The sequence below is a fragment of the Schistocerca americana genome, chromosome 2, assembly GCF_021461395.2.
Source record: "Schistocerca americana isolate TAMUIC-IGC-003095 chromosome 2, iqSchAmer2.1, whole genome shotgun sequence".
In the NCBI taxonomy this organism is placed as follows: Eukaryota; Metazoa; Arthropoda; class Insecta; order Orthoptera; family Acrididae; genus Schistocerca; species Schistocerca americana.
In genome coordinates, this window is record NC_060120.1 from 1,102,356 (window position 1) to 1,122,593 (window position 20,238).

Consider the following 20,238-nt stretch of genomic DNA (forward strand, 5'->3'; position numbering starts at 1 on the left):
GTTCTCGGGGACTGATAGCCTTAGAAGTTAAGTTCCATAGTGCTCAGAGCGATTTGAACATTTTTTTTTTTTTTTTTTTGCTATCTTTAGAAAAGCATCCTTTATTCATTCTGGGCCAAACAGATAGCGTGACACCAGCTGCATCCCTCGTAATACATGTCGTAGTTCATTAGGGCACAGCTGTGGGAGGAAGATGCTAACCTTTGAAAACAAATCTATTGTTCGCGGTAGATGCCAACCACTGCGCAGAGTGGCTCACACTACAGTCACCTGCCACTTCTCTTTGACTGCTGGCAGGCTTATGCAGGGCGCCCTGTGGCGCTGGATGGGAGCGGCGGGCAGGCCCCACTAACGACAGACTGCTGTCCGAGGAAGACCCCTCGCAAGACGGTAACAACCATGCAGCGTGCCTAGTGCAGCACATGGCAGAGTGACCACAGCATGCAATTCGATCGGAAGACAAATAAGAGTACCCCTGTCCGACGAAATGCAAATTATGTCCTCCGCACTGCATAATTCCATGATTTCCCGACCTCTGATCTTTGTTTTCGATTTCTACCACCTATCCTCATTTTATAAACAAATTGCATCAACAATTGCACAAAATATTACGTCCTCTGAAGTGGCAATAGAATTTTATAGCGAAAATTGATTTTACCGCGAATATTCAGAAGTCCTGCATAAATGCGAAATTCGCGCCAATAGCTTAGGTGGGGGAGGGGTAGGGGTGGGGAGGGGGATGGAGCAGGGATGCACGTGATGCCCGAGGAAAACACGTGACATCAACCAGTACTGGGGGTGGGTGGCTGTAATTAATTGAACAATTTAATTAATTAGGATATCAATTTGATATCAAACGTGTCCTCAGAATCCCCTTATCCTAGTACTCTTGAATAGATTTTCCGTTTATAAAGTAGCCTATTTGCCCTTAATTTGATGTATTATCTGCAGGCAGTCACGTGGAAAATTAGATAACAATAGGTATAATCAGTAGTGCACATGTAGTTTGAATATCTTATCCGGTTGCAATGACATCGAGAAGGTACAGTAAACTATGAACAGATATGTGGCTATAGATCGTCAGCCTCGCAGCTTTCGTGGTGTCGTTGCATGTTCCGCTTCGTGGCTGCGACTGCAGAACTACGCAGTTGTCGCGCCACATGTTGCCCCAAGGATTTACTCAGTAGCATTAATCAGTGGACCTGGCTTAGCTTTATGCACTGCTACACTACTATACCGACCTAAATAGTGGTCGACATCCTCGCTTCGACCCGCGAGACAGGGTAAAATTTGTCATATCTCCTGCTCCTCTATTAAATGCCAGGGAGTAATACAATTACTTTGGAAAAAAATTGTCACGTTTGATCAGTAAAGAGGAAAAGTACACTTCAAGCACTCACTACATCGCCTCCAAATGGTCTCTACCAACTCCTGCCGTTAATCGTTTCCATAAACAAAAGTTCAAGGTCGAAGGAAAAAGAAAGACATGTCCAAAAGCAACACTTCCAGTTTCCATGCGAACAAAACGGGTTTATTGTCTTCTATTTGACCTCGCCCCTGCAGCCCTATGAGTTGGCACTGTGTTAAGACAGCAGATAAAGTAAAGTTGTACGGTAAATATGGCTGGGAGCCCAGACTGTGTCCCCTGCATTGGAAAGGTGTTTTCTATCCTTTGCACCCATAGGCACCTTACCATCGCATGTTGTTTAAGCGTAACTGTTAAGTGTAGGCGACTGCAATGAGTGTGTGTGAGTGTGTGTGTATAGCGTGGTGCCACATGTCTGGCGGATGATAACGAGAGGAGGGAGGTGGTGAAAGCCGGTGTTGGCACGTGGCCTTCTCCTCTCGAATAGCACCAATAGCTCCGCCGAGCTTGACGTCTGAGTCTGACTGGCGGATGACCGACAGTGTGGCATGCCTCAACTTCGAGAGACACTGCAGATGGGTTTGGAACTCATTCCAGGACATCAGCACCGAGACTGGAGATCAGGCACACGGCGCCGCCACCCCGCATGACCCCTCAGCTGTGAAGGCAAAAGGAAAATTGGTAGCAGCACGCGGGTTACCCAGGTGGTCACCCATCCAGGTACTGACCACGCTCTGTCGTGCTTAACTTCGGCGATGTGACAGGAACCGGTGTACCCGCCGTGGCCCGGCTGTTGACAGACACTAGATTTGTACTGGAACGACGGCCGTTCAAATGTCTGGTGTTGCCGGACTCCATCTGTTCTCCTACAGCGAAGTGGGCTGTTACTGTTAGTCCTCATTAGAATCAGATTAAAATAAAAAAGAAGCATAGAACCATAAAAAAGTCAATGGCTTGACTGAAAAAGCAAATTAGTACGATTAGGACATCTGTGTTACCGATTCCTGTTCCCTCCAGACCAAAACGAATGTCCCACATGGGACGGGGCGGTAAATAATAAAGTGCGGTTGCAGAGTGTTCTTTACGTATGAGCATATACAAATGTTGGTTAAAAAATGTTATTGCTGATTTTGGCTCTCACGTAAGTCTCAGGAGATGATTTCCACACTTGGTGCATTAGTGCGTTAGTACACTTCGACACTCGCGCATTTGTTATAGTTCACTCAGACATAAGTACAGTTTATGCTACGAAACAAGAACTAGGCGATTATTATACTAAAATCAGTTTTTCACGACACATTTCAATCACTATTTATTGGCGTTGTTCTTTTCTTTCACATAGTGAAATTAGCACTGGTGAGACGGTTTACAGTTTTACTTTAATAATAATTTCACTCCGAGCCCCCAACAGCAGTAATGTAGGCTGTTATAAACGAAAATTGTTCAAGTAATTCGAACAGAACCGCAAGTTCCAGTGTCCTCTTTGTTCTAACAGTTTTGGAGCGAAATCACAGTTCGCCACATGTTCACTTACGACGATGTATACCTCGTAATTCGTACTCACACAAATAATCGTAGCACTTCCAGTTCACCAAATATATGCTTGCACATTTGCACTATTAAACAATACTCTTTGACGAAATAAATCGGAGCCAAAAAGAGTTCTCAAATGACTACATGGGCCACCCTCAAGTGGGGCTTGTTCGCCACCCACCCTCCAAAACGACTGACCAAAGACTGACGCCTGGCCAAGATGGCCGCTCGCTTATATAGGGTCGGACGTCCAACACCCTGGTTATTTAAGTACCAGTCTCACCAGTTAAGGTTACAAATTTTGATACTTACATCCCTCGACAGAAATAACTACACCATCGTAACCACGCTAAAACGTACATCTTACCTTACTGCGTTTCATTAATTTCTAGGATTATTCTATCGTCCGTATATCAAGTTTTAGTTTTTGCAAAACCTCGCCTCTGAGAGCAAATTTGTTTGTTTACATCTGTGCTGCAAAGTTTTAACATGGAACTGCATATAGCACTGTTTTTAGTTGTAATCTATAGCGATCTAGACATTGCACTGCTCAAAATCTTCATATCTATAATAATTAATTAATTATGGGCGATAAATGTTAATAATGATTTGAAAACAATGAAAACCATTGCAAGTTAAATGTATAGTATAACTTAACGAGTTTAAATTACGTGTGATGCCACCCAAATGTTATATAGTGCCGTTCTTTACGTCATGAATTTTCTATTGAATTTTATAAACAATTTTGCCTCAAACTTTGTTTATTGCTCTTTACGTACTTAATTATTTTTGAATCTTAACATATGACTACGGCACTCGATCCGCTTGACGAAACGTTTTTAATGAATGCTCACTCATCCCTGTAAGTTGTTATTTACTATTTTTATTAATGTTTCAGTATTCGTGATATTAACCGATTTTGAGGTTACTATAACTTTTGCGTCTCGTGACTTGAAATAAAGATCGATCTTTCAGAAGGTGCATATTGCTGACCACAATCCACTGCCGCATGACTCTTCACCGTATGTTACGTAGTTTTCGCGTAATGCGCGAAAAACCAAACAATGCCCCAAGCTGCGGGCCACGTGGCCGCCCGGCGGCGAAGACCATCCAACCAATCGCTGCAGATCTCGCGCGGGCGCGCCACGCGCTTCCGCGAATCGCGCACCATGTAGCGCGCTCGCTCTCCACAAAGCAATCCTTGCACACTAGAAATATTCGTCTAGTAACGGGGTTTGTACCGTCACAGACAGAAAGGGAGCACAAACAAAAAGTTATTTGTTGCTCTTTGTAATGTCTGACTAGTACTATACAATCTTTATGCATTCTAAAAGTGTGCGTGGGCAGGCCTGTAAACGGTAAAGAAAGCAACTCACGAGACACTGGGGGCCAGGTGAAACTCCCAGTACGCTGCTGCACTTGCAGGACGTCCAGTAGCTGAGTAGCTGCTTCATGCAGAGTCGGAAGTACGCTGAGGTGAGTGAAGTCGTGGGGCAGCGGCGTGCAGGTATACAAATGGCGGCAGCATTGCGTACACAGCGTAAAAAGGATAGTTCACTGACAGGAGCTGTAATTTGTACTCAGGTCAGACAATGAATGCGGAATGGTGATTGGAGGTAGATGCGTGGAACAGTCCATTTAGTAAAGCGTTTAGGAAACTCGTTGTTCCGGGATCCACAGTGTCAAGAGCATGCCGATTACACCACATTTTCCTCTCACTACAGAAAATCACCGAGAGCACCGGCATTTGCTTTGGGTTGTCAGTGCTGACAGACAAGCAACACTGCGTGAAATAACCGCACAAATCAGTGTGGGCGTGCGACGAAAGTATCCGTGTGGTCAGTGTGGCCAAGTCTGGCGTTAATGGGCTATGGCAGTGGACGACTGACGCGAGTGCTAACAGCGCGACATCACCTGCAGCGCCTCCCCTAGCCTCATGACCGTATCAGTTGGACCCTAGACGACTGCAAAATCGTGGACTGGTCAGGTGGGTCCTGTCTTCAGTTAGTCACAGCTGATGGTAGAGAGTGATGTGGCGCAGGCGCCAGGAAGACATGGACCCACGTTGTCAACAAGGAGATGTGCAAGCTGGTGGGGATGGAAATGGTTGTGTTCAGCGACTTGGAGATTACTTGCAGCCGTTCACGGACTTCATATTCCCAAACAACGATACCACGTCACCGGGCCACAATTGTTGACGATACGTTTGAAGAACATTCTGAATAATTCGAGCGAATGATTTAGCCACCCAGATAGCCCGCCATGCATCCCATCGGACATCTATGGGACCTAATCGAGAGAGTAGTTCATACAAAACATCTTGCACCAGACGGTTGTAGAGGCAGTATGGCTCAACATCTCTGCAGGGGACTCCCTGCGACTTGTTGTGTACACGCCGTGCCGAGTTGCTGCACTAGCCCGGGCGAAAGGAGGCCAAATACGATACGGGGAGCCACCGCACGACTTTTGTCTCCTCCCTGTAGAGTACAGTGGATGAGCACATCCAGAGACCAAATATTTTATGACCCAACAGGACACAGAGTTAGGAGACCTTACTGGTACTGAAAAACTAAGCATTACTCTCAAATACTTTTAGAAGGAACACTTGAGTAAGCGAGTGTGATTTCCCAGAGTTGAAAAACAGAGGGAGCTGAACAGTAGTAACGTAAGTTGTTAAAAAGTAATTTGATTTGAAGAAAGAAGAAGTTAAGCTCGCCCGAAAAAAAATATAGTAGGGTACATGTGTAGAGCTAATTTTAGAATCTTGCTATGGTTTTCCTAAAGCGTGGCATTTTGTTGTTACGACTGAGGAGAGGCCCTCCAATATCTGTTAGCGATTCAGCATTTGAGCTTCACGATAAACCAAGATGGCCAGATTAAACTCCTGGTTCGATCTAGACCCATATCTGCAATCACACTCAAGCAGTACCTGGCGCCCGCATTTGTTTCCATCAAATCGCTTGACACCAGCACATGATCATACACTACCTAGTAATAAAATGGTCTAAAGAAACCCAGAAGACATCTGCCTCAAACTGTCCTGTCTGCTACAAAGTGGTAATTGCAAACGCAGGGAAGGGATTAAGAGATTCTCATTAATGAAATAATTCTATTTTTGTGTGTGATGGAAAAATTTTAATTGTTTTGGCCACACACTTCAAAGTAAGCTATTAAGTTTTCCTGCATAGGGTAAATTTCGTCAATTTGACTGTGTCCCATAACAGGTAAGATTTATGAATGTAAACGCAAGTATGATTTACTTAAATTACGTTATACAGCTAATACAACTTGGTCATTTCGTTTTTATTGAATTGCAAATGCATAATTAAGTGACTAATCTGTGTTAAAGTGTCTGATTATTATTTGCCTCATGCAAACACATTATTTATAATGATCTCATATAATTAGTGTACAGAGCTTCATAAGAGGGCTATCATAATAGATTCACGACTATGTTAAATTAACTTTTAAATACGGCGCTAATAAATTGGTCAGAACTTATTCGTCCCCGTGGGATTACATGGTATCACTGAAAGTCAGGAAAGACAGATCGCATGCCTAAGAAGCACTTTCCGTGTTTCCCCACAGATGGCTGTCGACTGCTGGACGTTATGGGTATCCCTGGTGCTGGGAGCCACGGCAGTGTTCATCCTCTGGTGGCGCCGGTACGTCGGTGTCTTCGCCCATCGCAGAGTTCCATACGTGACGCCTCTGCCAGTAGTGGGCAACATGCTGGACGTGGTGTTCTGCAGGAAATCCATGCCTGACATTCTCAATGACCTCTATCAGAAGTTGGACCCACACCCCTATGCAGGCCTCTTCTCGTTTACGATCAAAAATGGTTCAAATGGCTCTGAGCACTATGGGACTTAACTTCTGTGGTCATCAGTCCCCTAGAACTTAGAACTACTTAAACCTAACTAACCTAAGGACATCACACACATCCATGCCCGAGGCAGGATTCGAACCTGCGACCGTAGCAGTCGCGCGGTTACGGACTGAGCGCCTTAACCGCGAGACCACCGCGGCCGGCGTTTACGATCCCTGTCCTACTGATTAGAGATCCCGAATTGATACGCGCCATCACTGTCAAGGATTTTGACCACTTTACTGACCATATGAATTTCATCAATGCAGAAAAGAGCAATCCACTCTCACAAAAAATGCTTGTCGCATTGAAAGGTGAGTATTGACTACCCTTATTTTCTCTAAGTGGCATATAGTATCAATTTTACCTCGGATGGAAAGTTCCAATAATGTTTTTAGTAAGAAAAAAGGAAAAAAGAAAATAAGCAATAAAAAAATCAAAGCTGGAATATAAAAAATTATGAAAATGATATATTGCCACTCACTGTACACATGACTTGTTGAGTTGCGGATAGGCACAACAAAAAGACTGTAAAAGACTGAGCTTTCAGCCAAAGCTTTCTACAGAAAAGAAAACACACGTACGTTAACACAAGCAGGCACATCTCATCCACACGTGACCCCTACCTCCACTCCAGCCGCTCTGTCCAGACTGCGCTACTGGTTGTACCTGTTGCTAGGTAAGTTTCCACATGACTGCCTGCAACTAAAACTTCAAACTAATGGCAAGCAGGTTAATTTCTTTCTATTGAAGTACTTGGTGACAATTGATGAAAGAGGAAACCAGGCAAGAAACAGGAAACCTTGTCCTTGTAATTTAGATGGCTGGGGTGCACACATCAAGTAAATAGAAACTCATGAGACCAGTGAAGATAAATGGTACCTGTCCTATTGCAATGAGTATCGTGTATCACCATTCAGTTTGAAAAGGGGCCTCAAGATGACACTAACGTAGTGTCAAAACTGGTCGTGTAATTAATATATTTTATAAAATGTACAGCTGTTGGTATTTCTTATTTCTGCAATTTTATGGACTGACTAGAGCGGCTGAGAGATAATGGCTATGTCTTCGCGAGATGTTTTTGCATTTTTGAAGAAGGATCTGGGTGAGACCGCAGTGTGTAAATAGTCTTTTTGTCGTGCCTGTCTGCAACTCAACGTATGAACTTGACACCGAATAGCAATCTACTCTTTTCACAATTTTTTGCTAATAAAGAGTTAACCAATTTTCAGATAATTATGAATTTTTGATCGCCATTATCAAATGGGTTCCAACAACATATTGTCACGTTGTAACCACAGTCAAGTTCAAATACGAAAGCAGGATTGACAATGAAGGACACTTAGCATTGAAAGCGGATTTATTGCGCACATCAATGGTCTGACAGAACTGTCTCCTGGACACAAAGTTTTTCTCTTTATACAAATGTCGAGTATTGGATTATACGCATGCAATGAAAACATATGAAATTTCGAGAACCTTCTAGGAATGACAAACAGTAAATAAATATTAGGTGGTGACTGGATTTTAACTGGCAAGCCGTGACACGGCAGACAGCAACGCTAACCGATACTCCACAGTGCGTGCACGACTGCTTGTAGCTTTGTTTCGTGGCCTGGGAAAACAGTGACCCATTGTTTCAGAAGTTCTCACTGAAGCCGACTGCAGCAACCTGGATACTGGGCTTGTCATTGGTACTCTTCATGGTAGCGCTGGATGATCCACGGATTTGGCTCGTGTCACATCCCATGGACTACGGTGAGCATAGACGGTAGCCCATCTCACTGAGGTGTCGTGTTCATCGAGCAGACCTTTAATAATGAGAAACTCATACCGTCGATCAGATCTTCAGCAATGAACTGGAGCTTCATACAGCGGACGTGTAAGACGTCGCTGCACTTTCTGTTCTTCATGAGGGGTCATAATACTCGACTTCGTGTGTGACGTCCAGCAAACTATGAAGGATATGATACGACCTGAAGTGGCACTCTAGTAACTTTTGCAATAACAACACTTTCTGCATATGCGTAAAACTCCATAACATGTCACTGGCCTGTGCTTGGCGCTATAGCGCTCTCAGTCCATTCCCTGGGTGTCCAGGAACCGTATGAGAGTCGCTGTCCCACTTCTTCGGCCCTGGTGACGGGGTATTTCACGTAGGCATTTGAATATTATCTGACTGAAACTGAAACATTGAGTCCATTATCGTTTAAGTCTCACGAATGTGGAGCAGAAAGAATGGTGTCAAGTCCATAGTGTTTTGCTTCACTGTGTTAAACGCGAATATCACGGTGACTAATATTGTATCACAGTATCTCTGTTTGACATCAACGTACGTTGAGAGTATATCTTCCAACATCTTATTAAAGCATTCAGTGAGGCAGTCCAGCAGGTAGGCAGTTGTCAACCTGAGAGTGATGTCGCAACGCGAAATTACTTTGAAACTAGTATTGACTCGAAAATGTTGCCGAGATCACAGTTTATCGCAAGGAAGCTACGTGCTTCAAAATGCTGTTTTCTACAAAGAATCTTGCTATTTACGGAGCTTAGGCAGTCTGCATAGCACTGGTGAAAGCTTACCGGGTGAGGCAGTCAGCGTGCACCATTATTCTTCGATTCCTTTCTGTCGACTTTGGGAGCGCCCCAAGAGGTAATCAGGCAGAATTGGTGTCAGATGTCCCAAGGGCAACTGCGACATGTGCATTCCTTACAGTGACATGGGACGAAGAGCAACCAATTCTGACTGATGTTTCCCGTTACAGAGCGTTTTGTTTGTTAATTGGAATTCTCCTCTGGTAGGCGCCTCCCTGCTCAAGGCTTCCATGGTTTTCAGGAGTGCTGGATCTTCCCTCTTTTCAGCAGAAACGTCGTTTGATATAGTGATGCCTAATATTTCATCCACATTGCTGAGTTGTGCTAAAGGTTTCCTTGAAAGGTAGTCAACGTCCTTGCTTTGCAGCCACTCTGACTTCGTCCTCCTCAAGCCTCAGTATCTATTTCGCTACCAGACTACATAGATCCCTTGGGCTAGTTAACAAGTATACAGAATGATGATCTGTCACAATGCTGTATGATTTGCCAAATAAATATGACCGGACATTGACGATGGCCAAAACAAATGTAAGGTTATATTTCTTGGTAGAAGAGTAGGTCATCTTGGGCTTGGAGAGTACTCTGAAAGCATAAGCTACCACCTTTTCAGCACCTTCCTGAATTTGCATCAGAACTGCATCCATCCCATAACTGCTAGCATCAGTGTGAAGTTCTGTATTGTCATTCTCTTCGTACAGTGCTAGAACTGGACATGTTAGTGCCTTTTTAAGAACACGGAAAAATCTCTCTTGCACTTCTTTCCAGGAAAATTTGGCGTCTCCCTACAGTACTTCTTGGAATGGATATCCCTCAGCACAGGAGTCCTTTATGAATCACCAGTAGTTCGACCACATTTCGAGAAAACCAAGGAGTCAGAGAATATGGTTGCCCTTATTTTCTGTGGATCACAATAGTCTCCAATGCTAGTCACTAGCTGCCTCAAGTTTTTCATTTCTTGGGTGACAGAGAGGCACTTCTTTGGATTCAGTTGGAGGCTTCGGGTTGATCACACTTTAACACAACTGTCAGGTGGCTTAGATGTGTTTCAAATGTCTTTGGAACAACAATGTTGTAATACAGAAAACAAAGACAAATCGTCTATTTGAAGTGTTGAAGCAAGCTGTTTCTCATGTTCTCAAAGGTGGCTGAAGCATTACATAGTTCAGATGGCATAACTTTGAATCACAGAGACAGTCAGGTGTTTTGGAGGTACCCTTGTAACACGCCCAGGAGTACGAATGGGTGGGTGGGGGGTGGGGGGGTACCTTATACTGACTTCTCGTTTCGTGACCGTGCGCCCTGTCCACACCACGTACCTGGTAATCCCGCGGCGGTCCTACTGTTCTGCCCCACACTGCTGTTGGCTTGCCTGAAATTATCCATCGAAATATGCAAGCGAATAAGGGGAGCCACGCAGCGTTAAAACACAACACTGTTAGACGTCTCGTATGAACAACTATATTCTGAGACGATTAGAGGAAAATCGCATGTTGCACTGTTTACATACCAATTCAGAAGTGTTATCCCAGTTAATGGATGACTAACTGTCCACAAAACATCATTTAGACGAGCGCACTGCGGCGCGGCACTTTATTTTTTTACCGCCCTACCAGTGTCCAGCAATGTTCATTTGTCTAGCTAAAAGCTGCAGTAGAAAATACTAGACCACTACTGTCTATTGCAGGTCGCAACATACATAGAATTGTCCGGTAAACGGGATGTGGCTAGTACTGAAATAAAAAGTTTTAACATGGCAATGTAAATTTTCAGGTCTATTTTTACGATAAAGATCAAATACTGCCAAGTCCGTACTAAGTGTCTACACAATGTAAAGCTACCACGCACACCACAATCACACACGTAGCCAGTTTATGGTATTTACACCCGTTACCGAAGTTAATAGAGTTCACCGGATCGTTTAGTTATGAAAATGCTCGCTCAAATGTTGTGCACTCTGCTCTACACGTAATACCTGTTCCAGTCTTAGATCGCACAATACGCCACGCGGTTTTAACTAACAGTCAAAAGCAATAATTTTGATATTCCGTCCGAAATTCCAAACAACTTCCACTATACCGTTCACTTAAATACGCTTTGTACTACTTCGCAAACTCGTAATTAGCATTTTCCGCGATTTTACAGTACTTTCGTCGGAGTTGCTTTCAATGACATGTTACTAGTTCGAACCCTCAGCCCCGACTGACTCCTAGATCACACCAGAGGCTTTGTTCCAGCATAGATTGGCGCGAGCCTGCATTTTTCTGATTGGCTGATATCACAAACAGCAAATCAGGTTGCAGTATTTTCCCGCGCTAACCAGCGCTTTAGTTCAATGACCAATCATAGTAAAACATTTCTTTCTATAGCAATTGCTAAATAAATAAATTTAGAAAAGTATCAAATATAACATTACTCTTTCTGAAATTACCGATTAATTTGTGTTCTACTCACGATTTATTAGTACCATAAACTGACTGCACATTTAATTATAGTAAATCCCCTGTATAGTTTTAACTGGTACTGCGTGAATAATCAAAACAATTTTCATTTACTTCTGTTCTTCTTTGCTCATACAACACTCACACTGTTAATTACTACACATATAAAACAATTATAATTATGAAAATACATTAATTGTTAATCAAACCTAACTTTACAACATTGTTTTGACTACGACTGCTGGCACTGTCCGTCAACTGCTGACCTCTGCCGCCTACTAGTACAACTACGCGCAGCTCTGTAACTCAGGTCCATGTTAGCTGGTGACATCTGTCGATGACTGATGCCTATAACGATATCGTCCTAACAAGTGACAGGAGCGATGCGAAGGCGGTACGCCTCAGTACGCCTAACCGACACGACGCGGCTGATTGTTGATGATGCGGAAGCCGAATGATCGAACGACAGTTCTTACGCTCGTCACACACACAGATATCTGTTAATAGTCCTCCTTGTCACTAGTAATGATATAACGCTGTTCGTAAAGTTAATTTTTCACTTCTCAGTTCTCACTTGTACGAGCGTACGCGTAACCGTCGCGGCGCGGCTGATTGTTGATGAATGCGGAAACGCGATGATCGAACGCACGTCCTCACGCTCGCTACAAGACACTCGCACTTGTTTGTACTCTTTTGTGGTCACTAATTTTTGCTGATTCACTTCAGTTCATTCTGGGAGACCGAACACGGCGCGGATGATTGATACTGTACGGTACGACACGCAACGAGAGGAAACACAAATACGTTATCGGCGGCACTGGTCATTTTTTCATTACATCTTGACGCACTTTCCTCTGAACTATTTGCATATTTTATCACTTTACTGTATATCTACATCTACATCTACATCTACATCCGTACTCCGCAAGCCACCTGACGGTGTGTGGCGGAGGGTACCTTGAGTACCTCTGTCGGTTCTCCCTTCTATTCCTCGGTGAAGGTATGTTCTCGAAACTTCAACAAAAGCCCGTACCGAGCTACTGAGCGTCTCTCCTGCAGAGTCTTCCACTGCATTTTATCTATAATCTCCGTAACGCTTTCGCGATTACTAAATGATCCTGTAACGAAGCGCGCTGCTCTCCGTTGGATCTTCTCTGGCTCTGAGCACTATGGGACTTAACATCTATGGTCATCAGTCCCCTAGAACTTAGAACTACTTAAACCTAACTAACCTAAGGACAGCACACAACACCCAGCCATCACGAGGCAGAGAAAATCCCTGACCCCGCCGGGAATCGAACCCGGGAACCCGGGCGTGGGAAGCGAGAACGCTACCGCACGACCACGAGATGCGGGCGGATCTTCTCTATCTCTTCTATCAACCCTAACTGGTACGGATCCCACACTGCTGAGCAGCATTCAAGCAGTGGGCGAACAAGCGTACTGTAACCTACTTCCTTTGTTTTCGGATTGTATTTCCTTAGGATTCTTGCAATGAATATCAGTCTGGCATCTGCTTTACCGACGATCAACTTTATATGATCATTGCATTTTAAATCACTCCCAATTCCTACTCCCAGGTGATTCACGGAATTAACTACTTCCAGTTGGTGGCCTGCTATATTGTAGCTAAATGCTAAAGGATCTTTCTTTTTGTGTATTCACAGCACATTACACTTGTCTACATTGAGATTCAATTGCCATTCCCTGCGCCATGCGTCAATTCGTTGCAGATCCTCTTGCATTTTAGTACAATTTTCCATTGTTACAACCTCTCGATATACTACAGCATCATCCGCAAAAAGCCTCAGTGAACTTCCGATGTTGTCCACAAGGTCATTTATGTATATTGTGAATAGCAACGGTCCTACGACACTCCCCTCCGGCACACCTGAAATCACTCTGTAACAGCACTTGCAGCAACTCTTCAACCTGAATACTAAAAAACCCTCTCACATGCAGAGCTACGCACTACACAACATAACAGTTCCGTGTCCTGCGCTTGACTCACTACAGACGCGGCTGCCCGTAAAGATACTCCACAACTAAGCCAGCGATATGACAATATGCTTACACCCTTTTCCCAGTCAGCCTTGTTAAGTCTTGATTTACCAGCAGCCTTTCTGCGTTACCTTAGTTGAGAACTACTTTGGTCTTTTCAGGCAGTCTATTGTATCACCAGTGCATGGCAGTGCATAGACTTGTGATTTCGTTCGGTCATCAGTAGCCAATGCAGAAATGCCACGCCATGTGCTGTCCTTATTCTCCACAACAACCACTGGAGAGGATCAAAGACTCTCTGGAGATTCAGTGATTTTGTCCTGCAACATCATCTCCACCAGCTCCCAAATCTCCGCTGTTAAGCTGGCGACGCCCTATATAAGCACTGGATAATTAGTAGATGAGACCAAGTGTTGATACTGTGTTTTACCAGGACCACGTGATCTGTCTTTTCTCCACTCCAGGTTCAAAAACATCCGAAAACTTGTGAAGAACGGCAAACATTCGCCGATGTAGTTCCTCAGACTGGCCAGATCCCAGTTCGACAGCAACTTCCTCCAGTGTGTCGTCTTTAGTTACAGTGGAGTATCCTTCTCCATAGATACCACTGAGCTGCCCATCTGAGAATAGTTTGGTTGCGCCATGCATGTTTGTTTAAGGGTGAGCTGCAACTACTCAAGAGAATTAGTGACCCACAAATTCTTGACCACCTGCAGTGCTTTTAATACTGTGGATAAAATTCTTCATATCTGTAGTTTATTTACATAATTGATATGTAGGACAGTTACTCTGAATTAGTTATGTGTGACTGTAACATCTCAATCCCGTCACGCAGTCGTTAACTTTAATAGAAATATGTTTCCGTAGTAATGCTAAATAACAACCTCTGTTCACCTTAAAACTGTAACATAATATATTAGCTCTAAGTTACGATTTGTTCATTTGTTTATTAAATAAATAGTTAATGAGAAAGTCATGTGACCTGTGCAGTAGTGACACCTAGCAGCTAGGTCAGTCGCTTCTGCATGACAGTACAATACATTTCCCCACAGAGCGAGCATCTACGCAACTACCATACATATGGTACTTACAATTTTAAATTTATATGAGTAAGCTTCTTTTGGCTCATTTTTGTAAGTGTACCATTTTTACAGTGACGACTCTACATGACTTAACAAACTGTGTACTATGTTATTTGAATATTTAGTTTATGTTCAAACTGATTTCTGTTGCCTTCAGTTTGTAATTTTCGTATTTTTGTGGGAAATTTGGCCTCTGTATATTATAAGTCTGAAGACGGTTACTAAAAACCGAAATTAATTACCTGATGTATTGAATAATTCTTTGTTATTCATAACATGAATAAATACATAGTGGCTATAATTAAACATTCCTTAATTGAGCCACTTGAGCCACTATGTAACTTAACAGTTACTGAACAAACCAGACAGGAACTATTCTGCACCATAAAAGGTAATAATAAGCGTGATATCTAACATGATACACTTGCACTGCTGTTCGTATGGGAAAAACGTTTGAGGTAATAATGGATCACAGAAAATGCCATATATGCTTTCACCAATCAAATTTTGAATGATCTGAATAATCGAACACCACCCATTGGGATTTTTTGTGATCTCTCAAAGACTTTTGATTGTGTAAATCATGAAATTCTGCTAGACAAGCTCAAGTATTGTGGCATGAGTGGGACAGTGCACAAATGGTTTAATTCGTACCTAACTGGAAAGGTGCAGAAAGTTGAAATAAGCAGTTCTCATTATATGCAAAGATCAGCACATTCCTCAAACTGGGGAACTATCAAGAATGGGGTTCCACAAGGGTCAGTCTTGGGTCCTTTGTTGTTCTTAATATATATTAATGACTTGCCATTCTATATTCATGAAGAGGCAAAGTTAGTTCTCTTTGCTGATGATACAAGTATAGTAATCACACCTGATAAACAAGAATTAACTGATGCAACTGTCAATACTGTCTTTCAGAAAATTACTAAGTGGTTCCTTGTAAACAGACTATCATTGAATTTTGATAAGACACAGTACATGCAGTTCCATACAGTGAATGGTATGACATCATTAATAAATATAGACCTTAATCAGAAGCATGTAGCTAAGGTAGAATATTCCAAATTTTTAGGTGTGTCCATTGATGAGAGATTAAATTGGAAGAAACACATTGATGATCTGCTGAAACGTTTGAGTTCAGCTACTTATGCAATAAGGGTCATTGCAAATTTTGGTGATAAACATCTTAGTAAATTAGCTTACTACGCCTATTTTCACTCATTGCTTTCAAATGGCATCATATTTTGGGGTAATTCATCACTGAGGAATAAAGTATTTATTGCACAAAAGCGTGTAATCAGAATAATAGCTCGAGTCCACCCAAGATCATCCTGCAGACAGTAGCTTCTCAGTATATATACTCTCTTATGAAATTTGTTATTAACAACCAAACCCAATTCAAAAGTAATAGCAGTGTGCACAACTACAATACTAGGAGAGAGGATGATCCACACTATTCAAGATTAAATCTAACTTTGGCACAGAAAGGGGTGAATTATACTGCCACTAAAGTCTTTGGTCCCTTACCAAATAGTATCAAAAGTCTGACAGATAACCGACAAGTATTTAAGAAGAAATTAAAAGAATTTCTGAATGACAACTCCTTCTACTCCACAGAGGAATTTTTAGATATAAATTAAGAAAAAAAACAAAAAAACAAAAAAGTATAAAAAAATTAAAAAAATAAAAAACACAAAAAATAAAAAAAGTTGTTACATTAACTTAAGTATGTTGTTAAATTAACTTAATTATGTCATGCATTGGAAAATTTGACTTGTTCCACATCATTACGAAATATCGTATTCATGATCCATGGAGCTAGTATTAATCTAATCTAATCTAATCTAATCTCACACAGTATTGAAGTGGTTATTGGGATTAAAGAATCCATCGAATAGACTTATATGATGGCCACAAAAGTTAAAAAAGTCTCATTTTGAAGTAATTCATAAACCAAGCAAGAAACACGGTACTGCAAATGACCTCAGTAACAGAATGCATGGTAGGCCATAACACTGCAGAGTGGCAAAGAGCACAAGCTGCTGATATATTTTGAAAACTATTTCTAATGCAACCACAATTTGTTACATCTAATGAGATGTCACGCAAGATGAGAAACTTTGGGTCACACATAGTGTTTTCTATCATGGTGCGAGAAGTTTAAAACAATGATATGATCATGTGTTATCAAGTCACTAAAAGTGTAAAACCGTGGACCAAAGAGAAGGTGAACATTACTGGTGGTGTGTGCCTAGAGAAGATGTAGAACAGTGTGTTAAAAACTGTATGCCATGTGCAGAATGGGGAGATTAAGCAATTAACGTGTGCTGCTCCTGAAGTTATCAAAAACCAGTAAACCCTTTGTAATGATCGGGATGTATATTACAGGACGTTTTAGCCAGACACCAGTTGGGAACTGTTATAGGTGGTTTCTCATGCTATGTGTGGATGGTCGTTATACAGAATTAGCAAGCGGTAGCTAATTCATCAGTCGAAGACATACCTACAGATAACCCATTGAGAGGGAATTTAAAGCCGGCCGCGGTGGTCTAGCGGTTCTAGGTGCTCAGTCAGGAACCGCACGACTGCTAGGGTTGCAGGTTCGAATCCTGCCTCGGGCATGGATGTGTGTGATGTCCTTAGGTTAGTTAGGTTTAAGTAGTTCTAAGTCTAGGGGACTTATGACCACAGATGTTGAGTCCCATAGTGCTCAGAGCCATTTGAGCCATTTGAGGGAATTTAAAGAGATTTTGACTTTGATCGGTGGAAAACCAATGTAGTACAATCTGTCGACAATTTTCTAAGGGTATAGAGAAGATCCGAGAGGCCATTAAAGATACCTGAACAGAGATGCATGACGGGTAGCGTCAACCACAGACTTCCGGCACTGCATGGGATTCTAAGAATGCAAAAATATATCAGTCGTTCTGTGCATATAATATGACACAGATCACAGTGTTCTGTCACTGATAAATTTTTATACGTTTATGCTGGTGGGGAAGAAGCTCCTTAAGCGCCGCAAGTCACGACCATTGTCGCCAGACAGAAGTACAGTAAATCCCGTGGTGTTCATAAGATGATTTCGTGGTGTCCTCTTCATCCGTGGAGCGTATAGCAAAAGATAAGCTACGTAGCTGGATATATCCAGGGGGATGCAATCCTCTGGGCTACCGGCATGATGGACATGTTCCAGACTTCTGAAGATTCTGAGAGAGCGTTTTTGTCGAAGTACTGATCTAGAGGTATACAAGAGCGCTTAGGCGCTTAGAAAAAGAAAGTTTTTAATGTGGACGTGTTCTCTTACAAGAATGGTAGTCTCTGATGCTACTTTCAGAAGTACTTAAAAAAGGCTTGCTAAAGGGATTAGCCAATAACTCATCAGATATTCCGAGTATCTTGAAGTCGAAATTACCGCCCAGGATACGCTACAAACTCATTCATGCAAATGACAAAAAAGTGGATGAATTTATGTTCGTACTCAGTTCAGTCGATTTCATCCAGGAGGTTTTCGAGTCATGTTGTGGACAAGGAAACTGTAATACACACTTCAAAAAAGATTTTGCATCTCCTCGGTTCCGAGAGTTGCGGAATCTGTACAGAAAACTGGAACAGAGATCAACATAAACATCGTTTCCGCCCTTTTTATTGCACATGAAAACAACACATTGCCTGCATTGCATGTTGTACCACCATACAGCGAGACCTTCAGAGGTGGTGGTGCAGATTGCTATACACACTGGTACCTCTAATACCCAGTAGCACGTCTTCTGGAATTGATGCATGCCTGTCTTCGTCGTGGCGTACTATCTACAAGTTCATCAAGGCAATGTTGGTACAGATTATCCCGTTCCTCAACGGAGATTCGGCGTAGACTGCTCAGAGTGGTTGGTGGGTCACGTCGTCCATAAACAGCCCTTTTCGATCTGTCCTACGCATCTTCGATAGGGTTCATGTCTGGAGAACATGCTGGCCACTCTCGTCGAGTGGTGTCGTTATCCTGAAGGAAGTCATTCACAAGATGTGCACGATGGGGGCGCGAATTGTCGTCCATGAAGACGAATGCCTCGCTAATATAGTTGCACTATCGGTCGGAGGATGGCATTCACGCATCGTACAGCCATTACGGCGCCTTCCATGACCACCAGCGGCGTACGTCGGTCCCACATAATGCCACTCAAAACAGGAGGGAACCTCCACCTTGCTGCACTCGCTGGACAGTGTGTCTAAGGCGTTCAACCTGACCGGGTTGCCTCCAAACACGTCTCCGATGATTGGTGTGTGTGATGTCGTTAGGGTAGTTAGTTTTGAGTAGTTCTAACTTTAAGGGACTGATGACCTAAGCTTTTAAGTACCATAGTGCTCAGAGCCATTTGAACCATTTGAATGTAGGTAGCGGTCATCCACCACAGTAGCAGTCCTTGGGTGGCCTGAGCGAGGTATGTCATCGACAGTTCCTCTTCCTCTGTATTTCCTCAATGTCCAAACGACATCGCTTCGGTTCACTCTGACATGCCTGGACACTTTCCTTGTTGAGAGCCGTTCTTGGAACAAATTGCTGCTGCAGACGCAGTGTGATGCACCAGAGCCGTGTGCCGAATACGATTGTCTTCACTCTCTGTAGGGCCACACAGTTGTCTGCAGCCCTGTTTCTTGTGACAGTGCATTCTCGTGACCGCTGCTGCCAACAGTGTTGTGTACATTTGTTATATTTCTGCCAAGTCCTATTGCAGTACCACAGACCGAACTTCCAGCTTGCCATAGGCCAATTATCACACAACATCGTCCAAACTCGGTAACTTGCTGATAATGGCTTTCTTGACTAACAGCAGCTTACCACGTCCAATCACAAAGGTAGCTGCGCTCACAACCGTTACACCGTGTATCTGAAGCAAACCTGATTTGTGTTCTCACAGTGGCGCCACTAGCGGCACCCTTACGCGACTAGTGCGGAACTGGAAGAGATATCGTCTTTCAGATTGTGAGTTAACGGGCGACCTGAAAATATTCAAAGTTCAGAGTCGGCGGCCACCCGGCAAGCCGCAGCTCGTGAGCAGCCGCGAGATACCGCACAACGGCCGGACCGCGTGGCTGGCAGTTCCACGGTGACGCTGTGTCGATGAAGGAGGCATGCCGGGAGGGCCAAAGATGGCGGACTTTGTGAAACCTTAATGGCAGACATTTCACAGTTCATATAGAAATTAGTAGTAGTCAGAGGAATCATGATACCTCAAAAAGAAACATGTACATTACCATTATTTGCATGAAGATTCTGATGGTGTAAACAGATTTTCAATACTTTATTAGTTTAATGTGTAGTATGTGACTGTAAATTCCACGAGTAACACCCAGTAACGAATT

The 20,238-nt window shown here is 43.0% G+C and overlaps 1 protein-coding gene across 2 annotated transcripts in view; it reads left to right on the forward strand.

Moving 5' to 3' along the window:
• LOC124594884 (cytochrome P450 9e2-like) overlaps positions 1–20,238 on the forward strand; it is a 111,942-nt gene that overhangs the window by 29,060 nt on the left and 62,644 nt on the right. For both annotated transcript variants that reach the window (XM_047133356.1, XM_047133357.1), the window contains exons 2-3: positions 6,488–6,722; positions 6,932–7,081. In XM_047133356.1, the coding sequence (XP_046989312.1) occupies positions 6,488–6,722; positions 6,932–7,081 (385 nt within the window). The remainder of the gene's footprint in view (positions 1–6,487; positions 6,723–6,931; positions 7,082–20,238) is intronic.